The 23,734-nt window shown below is 50.5% G+C and overlaps 1 protein-coding gene across 6 annotated transcripts; it reads left to right on the top strand.

The window, feature by feature from the left end:
* The first annotated feature begins 60 nt into the window (after positions 1–60).
* Positions 61–21,917, top strand: wdr59 (WD repeat domain 59). Of its 6 annotated transcripts, none has more exons than XM_036135769.1 (27): positions 61–560; positions 1,174–1,223; positions 1,556–1,691; positions 2,367–2,452; positions 2,523–2,603; positions 2,820–2,857; positions 2,973–3,061; positions 4,151–4,267; positions 4,488–4,565; positions 4,643–4,799; positions 4,873–4,952; positions 5,036–5,165; positions 6,212–6,318; positions 7,945–8,109; positions 8,341–8,436; positions 8,614–8,718; positions 8,790–8,911; positions 8,987–9,140; positions 12,572–12,625; positions 15,509–15,642; positions 16,788–16,869; positions 19,614–19,726; positions 19,794–19,926; positions 20,029–20,110; positions 21,029–21,149; positions 21,372–21,514; positions 21,612–21,917. In XM_036135769.1, exons 1-27 carry the CDS (start codon positions 507–509, stop codon positions 21,845–21,847), a joined length of 2,943 nt encoding a protein of 980 aa, XP_035991662.1. In that variant the 5' UTR covers positions 61–506; the 3' UTR covers positions 21,848–21,917. The 6 variants fall into 6 exon arrangements, with proteins under 6 accessions (XP_035991662.1, XP_035991661.1, XP_035991663.1 ...); XM_036135768.1 differs by having other exon boundaries at positions 12,569–12,625; XM_036135770.1 differs by lacking the exon at positions 12,572–12,625.
* Positions 21,918–23,734: the final 1,817 nt, after the last annotated feature.

The following is a 23,734-nucleotide window of genomic DNA, read 5'->3' as shown; positions in this document are numbered from 1 at the left end:
ACGTAGGACGGCTTTAAATGCGTCATGCGCGCAGGAACTTCCATGATTCGTTTACATCCGACACAGAGAGACGATGTGAGGAGAGAATATTAGATAAACAGAGAATATTAGAAGATCTGAGGAGGAAAAGGCAGAAAAGCGATAAATAAACGAGCCTTCAGTCCTCATGATGTTCAGATCATCTGAGCTGGTTTAGTAGAGAGCAGCAGGAAGCGATTCCTGGATTACCTGCAACGATGCGAGGCTTAGACAGGTAGAGGTGTGTGGCGCTGGTCCAACACACCTGAATTAAATGGTTCCTCCTCTTCAGGTTCTACAGAACCCGCCAGCGACCTACTTATGATCCACTTGTTCTGAAGCAGAGACGCGAATAAAAGCCGTCCGGAACCGGCCTCTAAGGAACCACACCATGATTCACTGAACGGTGGCTCTAGCGTCCCTGAACGCATCATCTGAGCTCATCAAGGTCACGTGGTGTTTTGTTGACAGTTGGAAAGGAAGCAAAGATGGCGGCGCGCTGGAGCAGCGAGAATGTGGTGGTGGAGTTTCGGGACGCTCAGGTGCTAGTTTACATTGTTTATGGTGACTCAGGTGTTTCTGACCGGAAGCTCAGGTGTTTCTGACCGGAAGCTCTTTTGAGTCGAAGCTGCCGGGAACAGCTCACCTGCAGAACCGAGTCGGTTGTGTCTTTAAGTTTTGGGGGGTTCATGGTGAGGAGATGCTGTGATCACGTTAAATCACGTGCTGCAGAGTAACCGTGGTCACGTGACATCTAGAGTCCAGGATGTGTTGCTACGGTAACGGGTCCAGTTGTCCCACCAGCAGAACCACCAGTGAATGGTTCTCCTCACCTGCAGCTACCTGGACGCTAAAGGCTGTTAGCTCCAAGCTTTAGCCACACAGATCAGATCAGAGCGGCCATATTGGATTTCAGGTCAGGATACTAAAGCTGAGGCTGCTTTAAAGCCACAGTTCTAGAAAGTTCTGGTTCTGACCCGGCAGCAATCCTCCCAGTGACCCACCTGAGCTATCAGTTTGAAACATCCTGTCCATCACTGTCTGAGGTTCTGATGTAGCGGGACACTTCAAGAACGCTGTGACAGATGGAGTTCTGGTTCTGGCCCGGGGGAACCGGGCCGGCGCCGCCACTAACCAGGCTGTGTTGTGTTTCAGGCCACCGCCATGTCCGTGGACTGCCTGGGCGCTCACGCCGTGCTGTCAGGGTAAGCTCTGCTGCCGCGGCCGCTGGTTCTGCTCCCGCTGGTTCTGCTGGTCCAGCTCACACAGCTGACCTGGACCAGCAGAACCATTCATGATGTTCTCACTGTCCGGCCTGCTGGTCTCAGGTCCAGTTGGACCCGTTTGGGTCAGCAGCTGCTTTCTTCCAGGGTTCTGAAGACCACGACGTCTATGGGAGGTTCTCCGTTCTTTCCCATTTTGTAGAGGGGCTAAGGGGCAGTTTTCTACTAAACGTGTTCTGGTTCTCCTCTGAGAACCTTCAGCTGTTCTGCAGGTTCTGCTGACTGACGGCTGCCGTCTCTTTGTTGCTGTTCAGCCGCCGCTTCCTCTACATGGTGAACCTGGAGGCTCCGTCTGAAGCGCCGAGGAAAATCGGCCGCCACAGTAAGTGGGACGTGGGGACGGTCCAGTGGAACCGGCACCGGTCGGAGGCTCACGTCTTCGCCGCCTCGGTGAGTTTCTATCAGCACACGGTGGTTCTGCTCCACCAGCCGGGTCAGACTCTCAGCCCGCAGTCCAGGGTCGCCTAGTTCTTGGTTCTGGTTCTTTTTCCAAGTGGACAATTCCTCAAAGATGGAGGCGCTCTGGGCGGGTGGTCCTTTCTGTTATTAACCGTATTATTACACTGTTGCTCATTGGATAATGAGTCCAGGAAACACGTTTTACCAGCAGGTCCTGAGAGTTAACACCGTGACATTTAACTCATTAAGTTTGTTAATATTTACCCCCCCCCCCCAGCATCTTCTCCATAGAGAACGTAGCGGTACCGCTCATGGCCAGAGAGGCCCGCAGCATCATGCTGCCACTACTCTGCAGTCCTCCTCCACGTTCCTTCATGCTGTCCAGCCTTTGTCTCCTCAGAAGACTTTAGCTGGTCCTGGTGTGCAGCTGCAGGCTTGAAGGTTCTGATCTTAAACTGGTTCTCTGGACCAGAACTTTAGTTTTCTTTCTGACAAACAGTTTGGACCCAGTCCGGTGGAGAAAGGTTGCGGCTGAAGATCCAGAGACCCGATGGACTTTGTAGAACCTTCAGCTGGTCTCATGCAGGGACACACGTGCATGATAGAGTCGGTATGAACGGTTCTGATCGGTTCTGTGGTCCAACGGGACATTGTGTGTGTTCTCAGAGCAACCAGCGTGTGGATCTGTACTCGTGGAGGGACGGCTGTGGAGAGGCCCACTCCTCCCTGCAGGGACACACCCGGGTCATCAGGTGAGCCCAGACCCAAAGCAGACTCACCTGTCTGCAGGTGAGAGACTCACTGTGGTGTGTTTGCTTTCAGCGATCTGGACTGGTCCTGGTTCGACCCGGAGTTCCTGGTCACCAGCTCCGTGGACACCTACATCTACATCTGGGACACCAGGTGAGGGGAACCGCAGACCCGGTCAGGGATCCAGAACCACGGCGGTTCTAGAGAGCCTGACAGCGGCTCACTTCATGACGGTTTACCAGAACATTTTTCAGCACCGGACTGACCCGGTGGGACCCGGTAGCCCACACAGGAGGTTCTGGCCAGCGGCGCCGCTGAGAGTGGACCGATGTTCTCAGTGACTGAACTCGTGTTTGTCTGATTCCACAGAGACACTCGGAAACCCACGGTGGCGCTCTCTGCTGTCGGTGAGTGTCCAGGCCTCTCCTCGTTTCCCAGCTTTCCTGAACGCACCGCCTCCCACTGAACTCTGAGGAACGCTCAGGAGTTCTGGACTGACTTCTGGTTCCTTGTGTGTCTCAGCCGGAGCGGCTCAGGTGAAGTGGAACCGGAGGAACCAGCACCTGCTGGCATCCAGTCATGACGGAGACGTCCGCATCTGGGACAAAAGGGTGAGACCATCAGCTCCCTGTTCTGTCCGGCTCCTTGGTTCTGGCCTTCGCTCCTAGAACCGGATTCCTGACCCGGGCTCAGTGAATCCGATTGTTCAGCATCCAGCGCTGGGGCCCAGAAAGGTTTGGTGAGACATAAATGGTAGGAATTTTATTCTGTTACCTGAAGCCAAACTCAGCAGGTCTGGTTCTCCAAACGTTCCCAACAGGAGACGGATCAGAACCGCGAGGATAGCGGTGCAGAAAGTTCTGCTCAGCGGCACCCTGAACCTCTCTGAGCGTTAAAGGGACCTGCTTCCTTTACCGTTCAGACCGGCCTAAAGGCCAAACAGGTTCATTACAGGTTTCACACAAAATCCTGCTGTCACCTTTATGCAAATTAGCTAAAGCTGACCACGCCCTGTGACGGTCTGGCCAGTAAGGTGCAAGGACAAAGGCAGATGTAAAAAAGTATTTTCTATTTATTTTTCCAAACATTGTTCACAAAAGACTTCCAACATCAAATCTCAAAAATATAACAAAACGGGCCCAAAAGAAACAAACTAAGGCCGACTTAACTCAGGATAACGAACCAAAAACTGACCTTCCACATGAACACAGGGGAGTTTATACACAAAGGCTAGCCTGCACAAACCAGGAGGGGTGGGAGGTGAGACAAAGACAAACCTAACAACCTAGCATAAACATAAATAACTAATTCAAACCAACTGGAGTTGCAGCATGATGTAATAATTTTTTATAGTTTTATAGACACCAACAAAATAGTTATTTATTGCTAAAAACCCTCTGTGTGTTTTTTAGCCTTGGACTGGTTCTAGAAGCAGCAGAGACCTAAACGGAAGTAGAAACCGAGCTCTGTAGAGAAACTCTGTCCCCTTTACAGACTCATTTTGGTGTTTCCTGAGGTGATCCAGCAGCCGATTGGCCGGTTATATCCAACCCTGACACCCTCACCTGTCATTTCTGAATCTGCTTAGGTTCTCTTATATGGGAGACCTTATAAAAGCTTAAAGGTTTTCCTGCTGTCCGGCAGTGTGTGGCAGCGTCCTCTGGGTCACGCTGCGTTTCTGGCTTGGTGTCTCTGAACAGAAACCCAACACGGCGGTGGAGTACCTGGCCGCTCACCTGTCCAAGATCCACGGCCTGGACTGGCATCCAGACAACGAGTTCATCTTCGCCACGTCCAGCCAGGACAACTCTGTCAGGGTGAGGACACACATGGACCGTCCTGATGGTTCTCCTTTAAAAGCAGGAGGTCCATCAGGCTGCTGGCTGGAAACCTGCAGAGCAGCAGGTGATCCGCTCTCTGACCCAGAGTCCGGTTCTAGTTCTCCTCCTGGAGACGGGTTTGGATCCCAGGCGTTCAGAGTTAGGACAGAACCACCAGAACGCCCCTTAACGAACCTTTCTGGGTGTGTTTGTGTAGTTCTGGGATTACCGGCAGCCCAGGAAGTACCTGAACATCCTGTCCTGCCAGGTGCCGGTGTGGAAGGCCAGGTACACGGTGAGTCCCGGCCCGCTGGACCACCTGCAGAACAGCGATCAGCGTCCGTCTCCTAACGTCTGCCTCTGCGTTCTCAGCCGTTCTCCAACGGGCTCGTCACCGTCATGGTTCCTCAGCTGAGGAGGGAGAACAGTCTGCTGCTGTGGAGCACGCTGGACCTCAACAGCCCCGTGCACGCCTTCGTTGGACACGACGACGTGGTGCTGGAGTTCCAGTGGCGGCCGCAGAAGGAAGGTGAGAGCCGCGCCCCGACCCACCGGGCCGCCTCGGTTCTGGACGCTCAGTCTCTCTGTCTGCTGCTGTCCAGGCTCCAAGGACTTCCAGCTGGTGACCTGGTCCAGAGACCAGACTCTGAGGATATGGAGGGTGGACCCTCAGCTGCAGAAGGTCGGTGCAGAAGCTTTCGGGTCGGGCTCGCACAGACTGCTCTCTGATTGGCTGCTCTCTGATTGGCTGCTCTGTTCCTGTAGCTGTGCGTCAGCGACACGGTGGAGGAGCTGATGGAGGGGATGAGCCTCGCCGTGGAGTCGGAGAAGTCCCCGACCTCCCAGGAGGCCGAGGGCCAGCAGAGCACGGGGCGGGCTGCAGACAGCCTGCTGGGTAGGACCAGAAACTGGACCGCGGTTCTGGAAGTTTAGATCTTCTGAGGCAGAAATAACCTTTGAGGTTACACAGTCCAGTTCATTTCTGTTTAGCTGCGGTCTCTAACACAGGTTCCCTCTGGAAGAACATCTCCCAGTAATTAACGGCTTAATTAATAATTGGGCTTCCAGGCAGATCACGGTCACCTGATGATGTTGAACGAGTTCTTCTGCTTTTCTTGAAGGTCCAAGTTCTGCTCAGGGACGTTCAGAGGCGATAGAACAAAATAAAGGTTGAAATGATTTAAATCTTTGTGCCAGGAGGTTTAGATCATTTTAAACAGCGGTCAGTCTGGAACGTTGTTTAGATTTATTTAAATCCAGCTACAGCGGAAGGGTTGACTGAGTCCTTGCTGATATTTATCATATTAAACCATTTTGGATGCTTTCAGTATCGATTATCCAGAGTGTGACTGGACTTGGACGCACCATGGAGTTAAAAGATAGTCAGGAAACACTTAATAGAATATTCAGAGCTTGTTCTCTCTTAATAAAACAATCCTGCTGAAAATGTATTAAATGCTAAATTATGTTTTATGCTGATGACATCATTATCTATTGTCCATCTGGGTTTTAACCCACAGATTTCTCTCGTCTGCCACTGGTGTTTCTCAGTCTAGTGTTTTAATTAAATCTATGTTAACTGCAGGAAAACCAAGTTCACTGTCTTCCTAAATGGCAATATGTTTCAGTTTAAACTTCCTAAAATTAAATCTTATGAAAAATGTTTTAGTTTAAACTTCCTAAAATTAAATTTGAGGAAAAATGTTTTAGTTTAAACTTGCTAAAATAATATCTTAGGAAAAATGTTTTAGTTTAAACTTCCTTAAAATAACATTTTAGTATAGATGTTTCAGTTTAAACTTGCTAGAATAAAGTAGTCAGTAACCAGGTGTGAACTCTTACTAACCAGAAGCTGTATTTCTATAGAAACCCTGAAGGTCTCGTCTCTTAGAACTCAGTACCGCCGCAGCCTGAACTCTGGTTCTGCTCTCCTCCTCTCAGATCAGGACGGCGGGCGTTCTGACCCGGCTGCAGGTTCTGGTCTGGCTCAGACTCTGCAGCAGGAGTTCTCTCTGGTCAACCTGCAGATCAGGAACGTCAACGTGGAGGTGAGGTTCAGGAGAACGTCTGGGTCCATCTGTGTGCTCCACCTGTTCTCTCTGTGCTCCACCTGTTCACTCTGTGTGCTCCACCTGTTCTCTCTGTGCTCCACCTGTTCACTCTGTGCTCCACCTGTTCACTCTGTGCTCCACCTGTTCTCTCTGTGCTCCACCTGTTCACTCTGTGTGCTCCACCTGTTCACTCTGTGCTCCACCTGTTCACTCTGTGTGCTCCACCTGTTCACTCTGTGCTCCACCTGTTCACTCTGTGCTCCACCTGTTCACTCTGTGTTCTCCACCTGTTCACTCTGTGCTCCACCTGTTCACTCTGTGCTCCACCTGTTCACTCTGTGCTCCACCTGTTCACTCTGTGCTCCACCTGTTCACTCTGTGTGCTCCACCTGTTCTCTCTGTGTTCTCCACCTGTTCACTCTGTGCTCCACCTGTGCACTCTGTGCTCCGCCTGTTCACTCTGTGCTCCACCTGTTTACTCTGTGCTCCACCTGTTCACTCTGTGTTCTCCGCCTGTTCACTCTGTGCTCCACCTGTTCACTCTGTGTTCTCCGCCTGTTCACTCTGTGCTCCACCTGTTCACTCTGTGTTCTCCACCTGTTCACTCTGTGCTCCACCTGTGCACTCTGTGCTCCACCTGTTCACTCTGTGCTCCACCTGTTCACTCTGTGTTCTCCACCTGTTCACTCTGTGCTCCACCTGTTCACTCTGTGCGCTCCACCTGTTCACTCTGTGTGCTCCACCTGTTCACTCTGTGCGCTCCACCTGTTCACTCTGTGCGCTCCACCTGTTCACTCTGTGTGCTCCACCTGTTCACTCTGTGCTCCACCTGTTCACTCTGTGTTCTCCACCTGTTCACTCTGTGCTCCACCTGTTCACTCTGTGTTCTCCGCCTGTTCACTCTGTGCTCCACCTGTTCACTCTGTGTTCTCCACCTGTTCACTCTGTGCTCCGCCTGTTCACTCTGTGCTCCACCTGTTCACTCTGTGCTCCACCTGTTCACTCTGTGCTCCACCTGTTCACTCTGTGTTCTCCACCTGTTCACTCTGTGCTCCACCTGTGCACTCTGTGCTCCACCTGTTCACTCTGTGCTCCGCCTGTTCACTCTGTGCTCCACCTGTTCACTCTGTGTGCTCCACCTGTTCTCTCTGTGCTCCGCCTGTTCACTCTGTGTTCTCCACCTGTTCACTCTGTGCTCCACCTGTTTACTCTGTGCTCCACCTGTTCACTCTGTGCTCCACCTGTTCACTCTGTGTTCTCCACCTGTTCACTCTGTGCTCCACCTGTTCACTCTGTGCGCTCCACCTGTTCACTCTGTGTGCTCCACCTGTTCACTCTGTGCGCTCCACCTGTTCACTCTGTGTGCTCCACCTGTTCACTCTGTGCTCCACCTGTTCACTCTGTGCTCCACCTGTTCACTCTGCGCTCCACCTGTTCACTCTGTGTGCTCCACCTGTTCACTCTGTGTGCTCCACCTGTTCACTCTGTGTGCCACCTGTTCACTCTGTGCTCCACCTGTTCACTCTGTGCTCCACCTGTTCACTCTGTGCTCCACCTGTTCACTCTGTGTGCTCACCTGTTCACTCTGTGCTCCACCTGTTCACTCTGTGCGCTTGTGGTCAGATGGACGCCATGAACCGGAGCTGCGTGGTGTCGGCCCACTTCGGCAGCCATCAGGTTCACCTGGTCGTGAAGTTTCCCGTTCAGTACCCCAACAACGCAGCCCCCTCCTTCCAGTTCGTCTCCCCGACCACCATCCCCTCGGCCATGAAGATCAAGATCCAGAAGGTAAGTCTCCAGCGGCTCAGCTGTGGACCTCTGGGTTCTGTGACTGAGGCTTGGGTCCAGTAAAGAGAGGTTTGGGTCTGTAACAGGAGGTCCTTCAGCTGATCTTCAGCTGTCCTGCTGTTCTCTGTCGGAGCTTCATGATTAAAATGCATCTGAATCGCTGTGAGACCTTCAGGAATGAAGGCTGGATCAGAACCGGCTGCTCTGACTCCTGATGTCTCCCCGTCTCAGATCCTGACAGACACGTCTCTGCAGAAGGTGAAGAGGAACCAGAACTGTCTGGAGCCGTGTGTCCGGCAGCTTGTGTCTTGCCTGGAGTCCGATATGGTGAGAACATCAGAACCTGGGCCATAGAACCGAGTCTGAACCTTCAGACGTTCCCCTCAAGTTGTTCTCCAGCTCTGGCGCCTCCTACAGGACCGCCGTATTAAGCTGTTGGCTGTGTAACTGAAAGGTCCGCCTGCAGGGGGCGCCAGCATCATTGTTCCTGTCTGCCTCCCTCAGACCCAGGAGGACAGTCCTTCCTCAGGCCCGTTTGTCCTGTCCAACCCCGTCACGCCGTCCCTGCAGGCCTTTCCTCGGGTCAGCAACACGTACGGCTCCTACCAGGTGAAACTTCTGCTCGCTGATGAAGACCATGATCCTGCTCTTCAGCAGCGTAACGCTTCTCTTCCTGTCAGGACGCCAACATCCCGTTTCCTCGCACGTCCGGAGCTCGTTTCTGCGGCACCGGCTGTCTGGTTTACTTCACCCGGCCAATCACCATGCACCGCTCAGCCCCGCCCACAGAACCCACTCCCAGGTAAAGATCTCAGGCAGGTGTTCCCTCTGATGTAAGACTAGACTGTTGAGCTGACGTTCCTCTCTGTGTGTTTAGGTCCCTGTCGGCTCTGTCGGCCTATCACAGCGGGGTTCTGACCCCCATGAAGATGCGCTCCGAGTCCCAGAACACCCTGCGGCTCTACAGCGGCAGCCCCACCCGCTCCGACAAAGACACCGTCTCCATCTCCTCCTTCTACTACAAAGAGCGGGTGAGACACACGCGTCTGATCCGGTTCTGCTGACCTGACTCTGTGGTCGGCCAGAACCGCAGGGGGCCGGTGTGTTGTGGTACCGTGCAGAACCTCAGCCTGCTGGCTGAACGTGTTGTTGCTCTGGTGGTCTGCAGACGTCTGCAGGACACGGTTCTGGTGCTGACCCGGCCCAACGCAGCCTCGGGTCTTATCTCCTGCAGCTAGAACCAGTGAAGGTGGAGTCCAGGCTGGAGCGGTTCTGATGTTTCTGAGACACATTAAAGATGTGGCTGCATGAGGTCCACTTGGTTCTGTCAGCTGGAACAGGGTTCTCCCTGGCTGTTCATCAGAACCACAGGTAGAGACGGTGCTGAGCACACCTGGCTGCATCAAAGGAGATGCTTTAAGCCCGACCTTAACGAGCTGCGGCGGCTGATTGGCTGGGAACCGCCAATCAGCCGCCGCAGCGTTGGGACGGACTCTGACTCTGAAAGTGGCTCAGGAGCCCCGCAGAAAGCATAGAACACGCAGAGAACACGCATAAAACACGCAGAGAACACGCATAAAACACGCATAGAACACGCAGAGAACATGCATAAAACACGCAGAGAACATGCATAAAACACGCAGAGAACATGCATAAAACACGCAGAGAACACGCATAAAACACGCAGAGAACATGCATAAAACACGCATAGAACATGCATAGAACACGCAGAGAACATGCATAAAACACGCAGAGAACATGCATAAAACACGCAGAGAGCACGCAGAGAACACACAGAGAACACACAGAGAACACACATAGAACACGCAGAGAACACGCATAAAACACGCATAGAACACGCATAGAACACGCAGAGAACATGCAGAGAACACGCATAGAAAACACATAGAACACGCATAGAACACGCAGAGAACACGCATAGAATATGCAGAGAACACACATAAAACACGCAGAGAACATGCATAGAACACACAGAGAACACGCAGAGAACACATATAAAACATGCATAGAACACACATAGAACACACAGAGAACACGCAGAGAACACATATAAAACACGCAGAGAACACACATAAAACACGCATAGAACATGTGTAGAACACACAGAGAACACGCATAGAATATGCAGAGAACACGCATAGAACACGCAGAGACAACGAGACATCATGTTTCCATGAAATCTGTTGATGTTCCTGAGAAGCTTGAGGCGTGGAAATAGTCCTTAGAGCTGGGCAACATAAAATCTCTGGTTTTATTTGATCAAATCCAGTTAATCGATGTTCCCCTCCTTTTCAATTTACTAAAATAAATTAAAGAAACGATTTTAAAATCTCCTTCATGTCAAACATTTGGTCTGGAGGTTAAACCTGAATTCAACCCAAGCTGTGAAACAAGATGGCCGCCCTGCGGTGGTAAACGACTAAAACTAAATGTTTGCTGCTGGTGGCTTTAATAATGAGCTAAAATCAGGCTTCACTCCACTGGTCTAATTTTTAAATAACCTAAAAAACAAGTAAATGAGTAAATTAAAGTGTTTATGTTAAAAAGAAAGTTCCCTTTATAATATTTTAACAACATATTTTGCTAAACATATATTCATCTTTGCTGCTCTTCTCCTCATGGAAGCCCAAAAAAAGTTCTTATTTTCCAAAAATAAATCTTAATAAATGGTAAATTGGAATGAATCAATTAAATCGATTTATCCCCCCCCAGGATCTCACCAGACTGGTACCGAGCCCAAAAGGTCCGTTAGCAGTTTCTGTGTTTCTGCATGAATTAATCACTAAACGCTCCAGAACCCAGAGCCGGAGTTCTGTGGAACCAACAAGGTTCTGATTGGCTGAAGAGAACATGGACCGAGATCCTTGAGACGACCCTGGAAGGAGGAGGTCCGGTTCTCTGGAGCGGTCCGCCTGTTCCTCAGTCACATGATCAGGAAACCGGGTCCACTGAGCTGCCTGGTTCTGAAGGACAACAACAGAACCTGATTGACTTACCGCTGCATCTGTTCTTAGCGGTAAGAACAGATGCAGAAACCAGGAAGGGACTGAGAAGGTTCTGTTTGATGACCCGATCCGGGTTCTGGATCTGAATAAGACCCAGAACCCAGAATTACAATAAAACGGCTGAATTTACGGAGGAAGTTCTGCTGCCAGGGAAGAGAACACCTCGGTTCTGCCCCCATCACACGGTCCTGGACCTGAAACTGGTGGACGGGCCCACCGGGTCGGCCTGAGGCAGAGCGGTGTCAGGATCTTAGCACCAGAACCGACGGTCAGACGCAGCAGGAGACGGATCAGGACTTCCTCTGCGGTGGTTCTGGCGCTGATCCGAACCGGCCCGTCTGCGTTCAGACCCTCACCTCTGGTCATGAGGTTTGGATCAGAACCAAAAGAACGAGACCGTGGAAAGAAGCCGCTGAAATGAGCTTCCTCCAGAGGGTGGCCGGGTCCAGATAGGAGGAGGGACTCCGGTTCTGCTGGTTCTGTTGGTTCTGCTGGTTCTGCGTATCTAAAGGAGCCAGTTGAGGTGGTTTGGACCTCAGAACTGGACGCCTCCTGTGGAGGAGGTACTCCAGGTCCGTCCCACTGGGAGGAGAACCTGGGGAGGACCCAGAACTCGCGGGTTTGTGGTACTGTCTAAGGCCCGGAGTCCCCAGAATGGACCTGCTGCCCCGCGACCCGATAAGCAGAAGGCAATGAATGGATGGATGTTTTACAGAACCAAAAGGTTCTGCTGGGAACCTCCTGCAGGAGCAGAACCTCCACATGGACTGCAGCGATGGTTCTCTGCCTTGGTTCTGTCCCACAGGAAGTTCTGGATGGATCCCACCTGGTTCTGGTTCTGCTCACGCAGAGCGCCGCCTGCAGGATCGGTTCTGCTCTCCACTCACACACACCTGAGTGGTCCTGGAGAACATCTGAGCAGAACCTTCAGAACCTGAGAACGCGCTGTCTGAGGCAGAACCAGCCGTTTGTCTCGTGTCCTGAGAGTCTGACTTCTGGTTCTGTGTAATCAGAACTGATGAAATCAGCTCCTGAGTCCAAATGGGCCAGATGTTCTGGTTCTGTGTGGTGGAACAGAGGTTCTCTGAAATAACTTGGTTTGGACCCAGTGGCGCCGTCAGGCCGGCTTCTCGCACTGAGCATGCTCAGAACTCCACGCCGCCACAGGTAGGCTGTCTGGGGGTAACTGGGTCGGGCTGGGCCAGAGACGGCACCGCTGTCCGGTTCTAGCTCAGCCAGCGTAGAACTGAAGGTTCCTTAGGTTCTCCTGAAGGTAAGCATGGATGTAGAACCCTGCAGCGGTTCTGTTTAGTCCACCTTCATCCTGATTGGCTTCTGTTTTTCTTTCTTCCTCTGTTCTTCTTCTCCTCCGACCAATCACCTGCCCACCCTGCTGCTGTGGGCCACGCCTCCTCCCACCCTCCTCCAATCAGAAGCTTCCTATGTCTGCCTCCCGCCGCTGGTCTGTGCAAACCCTCCATGATTGGCCGGTACAGATCTCTGGTTCTGGTTCCTCTGAAGCAGAACGTCGTTCTAACCGTGTTTCATCCTGCATGTCTGTGATTGGCTGCTCGTCCTCCACTAACACGCTGAACCCTGCAGCGCTAACGCATCATCATCATCATCATCTTCATCAGCATCATCGTCATCCTCGTTCCGGTTTATGTGTTGGGAAACCAAACGGTTCCGGCACCGAGCCGCTGGACGATCCGGTTCTGTCGGTTTGGCTGCAGCACAAACTGCATGTTTTAGGTCCGATTCTCTTTTCTGCTGGTTCTGGGTTACGAAACCCAACAGAACCTTAGAATGTCAGACCAATAAATGGATTTTTATCCAGACATGTGGACCTCCGGGTTCTGCTCAGCACCGGCATTCAGTACCGGGTCTGGGCTCCTTCTGCATTAATGCGGCCAGCCTGTGGTTCTGCTCAGGGGTTCTGGAAGCCCAGGTTGCTTTGATGGTGGCCTTCAGGTTGGTTCTGGTTCTCTATGGACTCTGTGGGGTTCTGGTAAAGCAGTTTGCTGATGTTACCATGGTGATTAAAGCAGGTACCGGTACCGCTGGCTGGGTGGGTCGGTACCAGCATCCCCATACAGCTTGTTAATATTGACTGAGGCCTTTAGAAAACCCAGTGGACCAGAACCAGCAGAGGACAGGGCGGACTCTGCTGGACGGCCGTCAGGTCCGTGAGCGGGTAGAACTTCTGGGTCCGATCCGATGTTCTGAAGACTGAAGCCCGGTTGATTCATAGCCTGCAGGTTTGGGTCGGAACAAACTGCTAATGCAACCAATGTGGTTCCTCGGACTGAAAGTAACCGTAAAGTTCTGGAGCGGTCCGGACCTGGATCCGATGGAACCGTTTGTTTTTTCTCTAGATTATTGAGGAGGTTCCAGTAATGAAGTCAGAACCAAACTTCGGGTCTGAATGAACTAAATTAGGGAAGTAATCAACCAGCTCATGATTCTGGTGGACTTCTGGGATCAGTTCAGGGTTCTGTTGGCTCTAGGAACCGGGTCGGAGCAGAACCTTCCATCCACCCCGGCTTTATCTTTGCTGCTACAGTGAGGGACATGAGGACATGAGGTCTTTTGTTTGCTCTGACAACCAGAACCACGGTAGATCCCTGGGTCGGTCCGTAGGCCCGTTTTCATGCAGCACCTGGAAGGTCCGATCGGGGATCCGTCATCAAAGCATGACCCAGAGCTTGGAGCAACCTTTAGAGGTTCTGACAGATGTTCTGCAGCTGTTCAAACATCTCCAGAGGGACTCTGGACCTCCCGTCAGATGGTTCTGCTCCTCTGCAGGCGTTCTGGAGACTGAGCAGAACCCTCTGTGACCCGATTGTGGTTCTGCTTTGGCTGCTCTGCTGTTGTTCTGTCAGGATGGTTGAGATGCTAGAAGCCGGATCCATGAAGCCTTTCCAGGTCCAGAACCCTCGGCCCGGTCCGGTCCGCCTTCCCCCAGCAGAAAAACAGCCCAAAAGTAGAGGAACCGTTCTTCGGGTTCCTTCAGAACCAGCCTGTTTCAGCGCGTCTGGACTGTGGCCCCCCCACCTTCAGAACATTACCAAGGTCCCTCCATGCAGCTGTGGGCGCATCCCTCACCTACAGGCTCACCTGCAGCTCACCTGTAGCTCACCTGCAGGCTCACTTGCAACTCACCTGCAGGCTTACCTGCAGCTCACCTGCAGCTCACCTGTAGCTCACCTGCAGGCTTACCTGCAGCTCACCTGCAGCTCACCTATAGCTCACCTGCAGGCTTACCTGCAGCTCACCTGCAGCTCACCTGTAGCTCACCTGCAGGCTCACCTGTAACTCACCTGCAGGCTCACCTGTAACTCACCTGCAGGCTTACCTGCAGCTCACCTGCAGCTCACCTGTAGCTCACCTGCAGGCTTACCTGCAGCTCACCTGCAGCTCACCTGTAGCTCACCTGCAGGCTTACCTGCAGCTCACCTGCAGCTCACCTGTAGCTCACCTGCAGGCTCACCTGTAACTCACCTGTAACTCACCTGCAGGCTTACCTGCAGCTCACCTGCAGCTCACCTGTAGCTCACCTGCAGGCTTACCTGCAGCTCACCTGCAGCTCACCTGTAGCTCACCTGCAGGCTCACCTGTAACTCACCTGCAGGCTCACCTGTAACTCACCTGTAGCTCACCTGTAACTCACCTGTAGCTCACCTGTAACTCACCTGCAGGCTTACCTGCAGCTCACCTTCTAAGGTTGTAAAGAAGAAACGGGGCGTGGCCGCTGCGCCTCACACGCAGAACAAGTTCAGGTGGGGGTATTTGTGAGGATAAAGAACCGATGTGTGGGGCCAGGGTTCTGGTTCTGGCTGAGTTCTAGGAGATCCAGCTTTGGTGTGTCAGCAAAGTTCAGCAGGAGCTGAAATGCTTCTTTCCTCCAGTTTAGAAGGTTCCTCAGCTGGTGCTGATGGAGGGACGGAGAACCGAGTTCTGGACTGGAACCTGCGGGTTGCTTTGACTATTTCCAGCAGAATCATCAAAGCGGGTCAGATCATGGGGTTGTTCAAAGTTCTGCTCAGAGGTTCTGGGTTTGTTCTGAACACCTGAGAAGCTAACCCTGTAACTGCCTGGCGTCCTCACTAACACCTAACCTGTCCAGGTAAGCTGTCTGTAATTGGGTCTCACCTGTAATTGGGCTCTGCAGGCTGCGTGTTAACGAGCTGTTCACACTGTGAGACCAGCATCCTCCTGGTTCTGGTTCTGGTAGCAGAACACCGGTCCCCCTCAGGGGTCCAGTTCTGACTCCCAGTGTGAACAGACTCTGCTGTGATCCAGAACTTTAATCAGCTGCCGTTTTGTCTCCTGGGCCGGCCGTCCCCGTCCTCCTTTCTGTCCGTCTCTCCCAGAAATCCCGGCGCTTTAAGACGAAGCGGGAAGGCGTGGACTGCAGCAGCCGTCCCATCAAGCTGGCGGGGAAGGTCATCATCCAGGAGATCTCCTGCCTGCTGCCCGTCCACAAAGCTCTGGGAGAGAGCTACATGTGAGCAAACACACCAGAACCTCCTGGTTCCAGGTCCGTTCCTCACCTTCATTCAGGCGGACCAACCCTGGCAGACGCAGGTTCTGTCCTCCGATACTGGAGGTCCATAACCTGACTCTAGCCAGACGTATGTCGCTCCGCCTAGCTTCACTCACAAACATCTGGGACATCTCCCATAAAGAGTGATTTCTCCAACCAATTTTATGGTCTGGCCAATCAGGACGCAGGGCTGGAGTTTCATAGATGTGACGTAGTGGAGACGCGACCGTGAGACTGTTTTGATAGCAATGGCGGCTCGCATGGAGGAAGCAAGCGTTAACATTGATGCTGCTATTTCTTCCGTGTTGTCCAATCTACCTAATATTGTTTCATTAAAAGAACATCAGAGAACGCCTCTGAAGGCTTTTGTTGGTGGAAACCATGTTTTCGCCCTTCTCCCGACCGGATTTGGCAAGTTTTGTTTTACGGGGCGCGTCCGCGGCAGCAGTTAGCGGTTAGCAGTTAGCGGTTAGCAGTTAGCGGTTAGCATGAACCATGTTAGGAGGCCTTTAGTCCTCAACGCGCTCGGCCCGGGATCGACTCCGACCCGCGGCGCTTTGCCGCCTGTCCCCCCCCCCCCTTCCTGTCAGCTCACCGTCAATAAAACGCGACACTAGAGCCGCAAACACATTAAAAAAATATATTGTTTTTTTTCCTGCGTCGCTCTCACAGAGTCACGGGTTAGCTTCGGTGTGAGTGGTTGAAATAGCACGTCGATAAAGATGACAGACAAGTGGCTTATCCAATCATATGCAAGGATTTTTGATAAGGCCCCGCCTTCAATAAAGGCAATTCCTATGGAGAGGTCCCAGATGGATGTGAGTGGAGCTAGGCGGAGCGATATCCATCTGGCGTGAGTCAGGTTAGGAGGTCCACGGTTCTCCTTGGAGAGTTTGAGGCGGGGCCTTAGAATAACCCTGGGGGTCCATCACCTGGACAGGTTGTCTATTGGTTCTCAGCAATAAGAACTTCTGGTTCTGAGTGTGTTTTATATGGTGGATGGAGACACTCCAGCTGTATCTGCTGAGGGAACAGGTGGAGAACCAGCAGAGGACCTCCTGAGGACACCATCTCTGCTCCAACCTGAACTTCTGTGTCCTCCTCAGCCTGAACATGAACGACATCCAGGAGACGTGTCAGAAGAACACTGCGGCGGCGCTGGTGGTGGGACGCAGAGACCTGGCCAAGGTGGGTTTACTTCCATCTCCTCTAAAGTATTCACACCTTCTGAACCATTCCACATTTTGTCCCGCTCCAACTAGAAGCTTCACTGGGTTTTATTTGGACTTTATGGGGCAGATGAGCACAGAGTGGTGCAGAACTGTGAAGTCCAAAAGGATCTGTAGAAGTCAGAACTCTGTAGAACCTCCTCTGGCTGGAGATCTTCAGGGTTTTTCTCCACCAGCTTTGAACATCTGCATGGAGATGTCAAACTCCTGTCCTGGAGGTCCGGTGTCCTGCAACCTTTCTATGTGCCTCTGCTTCAGCGCACCTGAAGCTGGTCTTCAGGTCATCAGCAGAACTCTGGAGAACCTGAGACTGAGGCGGACATTCAGGTGTGTTGGACCAGGGAAACATCTACAGGCTGCACTGGACCTCAAGGACTGGAGCTGAAGACCCCTGGTCTACAGACTGAAGGCTTTCTCCATTCTTCTTGATAAAACACCTCCAGTCAGCCTGGATGGAGAACATCTGGGAACATCAGTTTCAAGTCTCGCCACAGATTCCCAGTTGGATTCAGGCCTGGACTTTGACTAGGCCATTCCACTCCACCCCAGCCTCAGGTCTCCTGCAGCCTCCATCGGGTTCTCCTTCTGGACTGTGTTGGTCACATGAAATGCCATTTGGGTTTGTAGTAGTAATGTAGTAGTATTGTGATAGTAATGTGATAGTATTGTGGTAGTATTGTGGTTTCTGGCAGGAAGGAGCTCCTGTCCAGCTACCAGCAGCAGTACTAATGTACTAGTATTGTAGTAGTATTGTAGTAGTATTGTGGTACTAATGTAGTAGTATTACTAGTATTGTAGTAGTATTGTGGTACTAATGTAGTAGTATTACTAGTATTGTAGTAGTATTGTGGTACTAATGTAGTAGTATTACTAGTATTGTAGTAGTATTGTGGTACTAATGTACTAGTATTACTAGTATTGTAGTAGTAATGTGGTACTAATGTAGTAGTATTACTAGTATTGTAGTAGTAATGTGGTTTCTGACAAGAGGGAGCTCCTGGCCAGCTACCAGCAGCAGTACTAATGTACTAGTATTGTAGTAGTATTGTGGTATTGTGGCAGTATTGTGGTACTAATGTACTAGTATTACTAGTATTACTAGTATTGTAGTCGTATTGTGGTACTAATGAAGTAGCATTACTAGTATTGTAGTAGTATTGTGGTACTAATGTAGTAGTATTACTAGTATTGTAGTAGTATTGTGGTACTAATGTAGTAGTATTACTAGTATTTTAGTAGTATTGTAGTAGTATTGTGGTTTCTGGCAGGAAGGAGCTCCTGGCCAGCTACCAGCAGCTGTACTAATGTAGTATTATTGTAGTAGTATTGTAGTATTGTACTAGTATTGTGGTAGTATTGTAGTACTAGTATTACTAGTATTGTGGTTTCTGGCAGGAGGGAGCTCCTGGCCAGCTACCAGCAGCAGTACTAATGTAGTAGTATTACTAGTATTGTAGTAGTATTGTGGTATTGTAGTCGTATTGTAGTAGTTTTGTGGTTTCTGGCAGGAAGGAGCTCCTTGCCAGCTACCAGCAGCTGTACTAATGTAGTAGTATTACTAGTATTGTAGTAGTATTGTGGTATTGTAGCAGTATTGTAGTAGTATTGTGGTACTAATGTACTAGTATTACTAGTATTGTAGTAGTATTATGGTAGTATTCTGGCAGGAAGGAGCTCCTGGCCAGCTACCAGCAGCAGTACTAATGTAGTAGTATTGTAGTAGTATTGTGGTATTGTAGTAGTATTATGGTAGTATTCTGGCAGGAAGGAGCTCCTGGCCAGCTACCAGCAGCAGTACTAATGTAGTAGTATTACTAGTATTGTAGTAGTATTGTGGTATTGTAGCAGTATTGTAGTAGTATTGTGGCACTAATGTAGTAGTATTGTACTAGTATTGTAGTAGTATTGTAGTAATATTGTGGTATTGTAGTAGTATTATGGTAGTATTCTGACAGGAAGGAGCTCCTGGCCAGCTACCAGCAGCAGTACTAATGTAGTAGTATTACTAGTATTGTAGTAGTATTGTGGTATTGTAGCAGTATTGTAGTAGTATTGTGGTACTAATGTACTAGTATTACTAATATTGTAGTAGTATTATGGTATTGTAGCAGTATTGTGGTACTAATGTAGTAGTATTATAGTAGTATTGTGGTATTGTAGCAGTATTGTGGTAGTATTGTAGTACTAGTATTACTAGTATTGTGGCTTCTGGCAGGAAGGAGCTCCTTGCCAGCTACCAGCAGCAGTACTAATGTAGTAGTATTGTAGTAATATTGTGGTATTGTAGTAGTATTATGGTAGTATTCTGGCAGGAAGGAGCTCCAGCTACCAGCAGCAGTACTAATGTATTAGTATTACTAGTATTGTAGTAGTATTATGGTATTGTAGCAGTAATGTAGTAGTATTGTGGTACTAATGTAGTAGTACTGTACTAGTATTGTAGTAGTATTGTGGTAGTATTATGGTAGTATTCTGGCAGGAAGGAGCTCCAGCTTCCAGCCGCTGGCCAGGAGCTCCTCAGGACTTCTCAGAGGGTTCGAGGCTGCATCTCTGGAAATGTTTGGGGTTTCCTCTGAGCGCTGAATGAGGTTCTGGAGATGTTGGGTTTGGGTTTTACGCTGCGATTCTGAGCAGGAGGTACCACGGAGGTACCACGGGGAACCTGGAGCTCCGTCTCACACCCGTCCCCCTCTGTGGCCTCAGGTTTGGGCTCTGGCGTCGGCAGCCACCAGTCAGGACCTGAGTCCGGATTGTGACCCGGACACGGAGACGCCCTGGGCCAGACACCCGTTTGGACGGCAGCTGCTGGAGACGCTGTGAGTTTTCAGAGAGAGAGCGAGTTTTAGGGCGGCGCTGAGGCTGAGCCGTGTGTGTCGCCCCCAGCCTGGATCACTACAGCCAGATGAGCGACGTCCAGACGCTGGCCGTGCTCTGCAGCGTCTTCAGGGCTCAGGCTCCGCCCCCGGACTGCTACTCCGTGTACGGACCGCCTTCGTCTCGCCTCCACTCCCGATACGTAAGTCTGCAGGCGTCTGCAGGCGGCGCCCCCTGCTGCTGACGGCAGGTTGTCTTTGACTGATGTTCCTCTTCTGCTCTGGTCTTTGTGTCGACGTCTCAGCCCAGCTACACGTCCAGCTCCGTCAACTCTGGCTCCTGCTCCAGCACCTCTGACTCCATCACACCAAGCACCTGGAACACAGGTGAGGCTCTGCAGCGCCCCCTGCCGGTACGCCGCAGTCGATCAGTTTTAGTTCTAGAACTCCACGTCACGTCGTCTCCAGGCTCTTTATAAGGCGGTTCTAACAGATCCTCCAGCTTGGCTCAGAGTTTCTCTCTCAGGAACCCAGCAGGTAGCATCCAGTCACTGACCTGCAGCGTTAAACAGCTGATGGCTTTGCAGCAATCCCTCATGCCACGCATGCAAAGGGCTGGACGATAATTCAATAACGATATTCATCCATCGATAGACGTACATCAATGATAGAAAAAAGGATCAATAAAAAGTTAAATAGAATAAAGTTCTAGCCAGTCATGTAGGTTAATGCTAGTCATTACATCCTCCCAGCCAATCACAACGCAGACCCAGGTACCAAGCTCCGCCCCCTTCAGAGTTCAGAGACCTTTCTGTTTCTTTTTCCTTCTTTTTTTTTAAAAGTTGCAGTTGTGGTAAAAGTTGGTTGAATGAAGGATTGAGTTTGAATTCAGTTTTTGTGTCTTTATCTAAAAAGAGGTTGCTAAGCAACAGCATAAAATGGCCTGGGCTGCACTTAAAATAAATGCTTTGAATTTGTTGATAATTATCGATATCGATCAACATGATTTCTATTTTATCGATATGCTTTTTTTCTACATCGTCCAGCATGTGGCGACAGTAGAGAGGAAAACTCTCCTGTAACAGGAAACCTGCAGAGAACCGGTTCAGCAGATAAACTGATCCAGGTTTAGAGGATAAAACTCGGTTAGTTGCAGTAAAAGTTCGGCTCCGGCTCTCCTAGGCGGAGCTGCTGGATCATGTAGGAGATGAATCTGTGGGCAGATGATGGTCTGCTCCGCTCATGGAGCCACGGCTAACGGCGGGCCAGATGCAGCTCCAAACGTCTGAGTTTGTCTCGTTTCAGTCAGAGACCCCGAGCATCCCAACCCGTGGGGGGAGTCCTCTCCTGACGACTACCGCTATGCTAGCCAGGGCTACACGGACCCTCGGGAACGAGAGCGGGAGCTCCACGACATGAACAAGAGGTGATGCTCCTCAGGGTTCTGATGGCTGAAATCATGCAGCATTCAGAGTAAATCTGCAGATTTATTATAAGTTATAATAAAGATAGGGCGGCTCCGGGTTTCAGAAGTTCATTAAAGACTTGGCGGGAAAGGAACCGCCTGAAATGTCTCACAGCTCTGAGCAGCCCTGTTGTAGAACCAGAACCAAACTAGCTGATGATGTCACTTCCTGTTCCTGCCCAGGCTGCTGGACCCGGCCAATACGCTGCAGTACGACGACTTCAAGAAGTGTTACGGGGAGATCCTGTACCGCTGGGGCCTGGGAGACAAGAGAGCCGACGTGCTCAAGTTCACGTCCAGCCCTCCAGAACCGCACAAAGGCGTCGGTACGATTCCCTCACTGTTCCCCGCTGGACCTGAGAGGCTTCCTCACTCTCAGAACAGAGGCAGTAGTTCTGAGGCCGCTGTGCTTGGTCTCTGCAGAGTTCGGCGTGTACTGCTGCCACTGCCGCAGCCAGGCGCGCGGCACCCAGTGCGCCGTCTGCAAGCGGCTGACCTTCCAGTGCGCCGTCTGCCACGTCGCCGTCCGAGGCTCGTCCAACTTCTGCCTGAGCTGCGGCCACGGCGGACACACGGGCCACATGATGGACTGGTTCCGGCGGCAGGACGAGTGTCCGGCGGGCTGCGGCTGCCACTGCCTGCTGCAGAGCACCTTCTGACGCTGCAGCCGAGACGACACCTGGAAACACCTGGAAACACCTGGAAACATAAAAACTACAGCCAACACTCTGTCTCAGCCTTTATTTGCCTATAAGTATCCGTTATGATGAATATTTTTAGCCTTTTACGTTCCCGTTTCTGTCATTTTGCTCGAGGAGATTAAACCCGACACCAATTCCCCCAAAATCTATTCCTGAACACGTTTATTTATTCTAAGTAATATTAATACATTTTATTTCAAGCGCCTTTCAAAACACTCAAAGTTACTGTACAGGTAAAAACAATAAATGGTAAAAGCAACATGGTCATAATTAAAAGAAACAACAGAAACAAGAAAGGGACAGAATCAGAATGAAAAGGCATCTTGAACATGTGAGTTTAGATTTGAACAAGAATACACTGCAAAAACGGAAAATTTCCTTAAAATTAGTGTATCTGTCCTTGATTTGAGCAGGTAAATAAGATGATCTGTCAATAGAAAATAGGAACAATTCATCTCCATCATCTTATTTCAAGTGCAGGATGTCTAATTTTCTTAATTTAGGGGTCAAAATACTCATTCTATTGGCAGATAATCATATTTACCTGCTCAGATCAAGGACAAGAACACTATGTTTAAGAACATTTTGCTTATTTTTAGATCAGTCTTTGCAGTGTAAAGACTCAAAGTTGCAGATGTCAGGGGGTGAAGTCCAGGAAAAGCTGTGTGCCGCGGTGCTGAGACGGGTGAGTGGTAGCAGAGGATCTAAGTACGGCAGAGGGAGCAGAAATCTGAGATAAGTCAGAGAGAAATGGAGGGAGAGACTGAATAACTTTAAAAGTAGGAACTGTGAAGCTGAGAGGAAGCCAGTGGAGCTGGATTCATGTTGGCTCAGTGACAGTAAGCAGAGCGATGGAGGTTGTTGACGTGAGAGGAGGACAAGCTGCCATGAAGGAGGACAGACCTGAGGGGAGAGTATGGAGCTGTCACGTCAAAGGCTTTGGATAATGTAGATGTGGTTCCACCAGGAGGATTTCACCTGTTGGTCATTAATTAGTCAGACTCACTTACCTGTGGCTCCATCATCAGACTCACTCCTCACCTGTCTACCTGCTTTGCTCCTGGTAGCCGTTTGTCTCCTGCCTTGGTTCACTAACCTGTCTCACCTCTGAGCTTCTAGTGGAGCTGCTGGTTCCTGTCTCTGCTCAGCTCCAGCCAGAACTCTCCTGTCCGTCAGCTGCTGCCTTCAGCTACACCTCTGTCTCTCTGGTTTCATCCATCCTTCAATAAACTCTGTTTTATTTCCGCATGTGTGGTGGAATCTCTGGTTCATCCATAAACAAATCATGACAAAAGGTACGTTTGAAACTGGGCGGAGATTATTGTAGTCGTTGGTTTCTAATCCAGGTTTCTCCACAATAGCAGAAGTTTATCTAGAGAAGGAATGATGGCGGATGATGGCAGTGATGAAGAGGAGGAGAGCGTGAAGGCGGGATCTGACCAGGGCAGACAGGATGGAGTGGAAGATTTCCATTTGTTGATAAAATCAGAGATTTTGGAGAGGCTTGGTAGATGGAAGCTGAGAAAGGCTGGCAGAGTGGAGCGGATAGGAGGATTATTTTGATTTTATGGTTAAAAAACTGCATTATAGAATTACAAGCGTCAGTTAAGCAAGGTGGGGGGGGGGGGGTTAAGCTGGATGTTGAACCCCAAAGAGTCCAAGAATTACCTTCATGTGAGCAAATCAGGTTGGAATAGTAAGTGGATCTAGTTTTAGTGATTCTTTGTATTGTGTATAACACAATACAAAGTTTACTTTAAAAGTTTAAATCCAGTTTAGGCCTTTAGTTCAGAAACCTGCTGGAGGAGGCCCGAAAACAAGAAATTATATTTATCATTTGTTTTA

Source organism: Fundulus heteroclitus, chromosome 4, assembly GCF_011125445.2.
Source record: "Fundulus heteroclitus isolate FHET01 chromosome 4, MU-UCD_Fhet_4.1, whole genome shotgun sequence".
Classification (NCBI taxonomy): Eukaryota; Metazoa; Chordata; class Actinopteri; order Cyprinodontiformes; family Fundulidae; genus Fundulus; species Fundulus heteroclitus.
This window is presented reverse-complemented; position numbering and strand designations above follow the sequence as displayed.

Coding starts and splice junctions, on each gene's coding strand:
- wdr59 (XM_036135768.1), top strand. CDS start 507: ATGGCGGCGCGCTGGAGCAGCGAGAATGTGGTGGTGGAGTTTCGGGAC. Junction 2,604..2,819: donor ATCTACATCTGGGACACCAG/GTGAGGGGAACC, acceptor CTGATTCCACAG/AGACACTCGGAAACCCACGG. Junction 16,870..19,613: donor GACGCAGAGACCTGGCCAAG/GTGGGTTTACTT, acceptor CTGTGGCCTCAG/GTTTGGGCTCTGGCGTCGGC.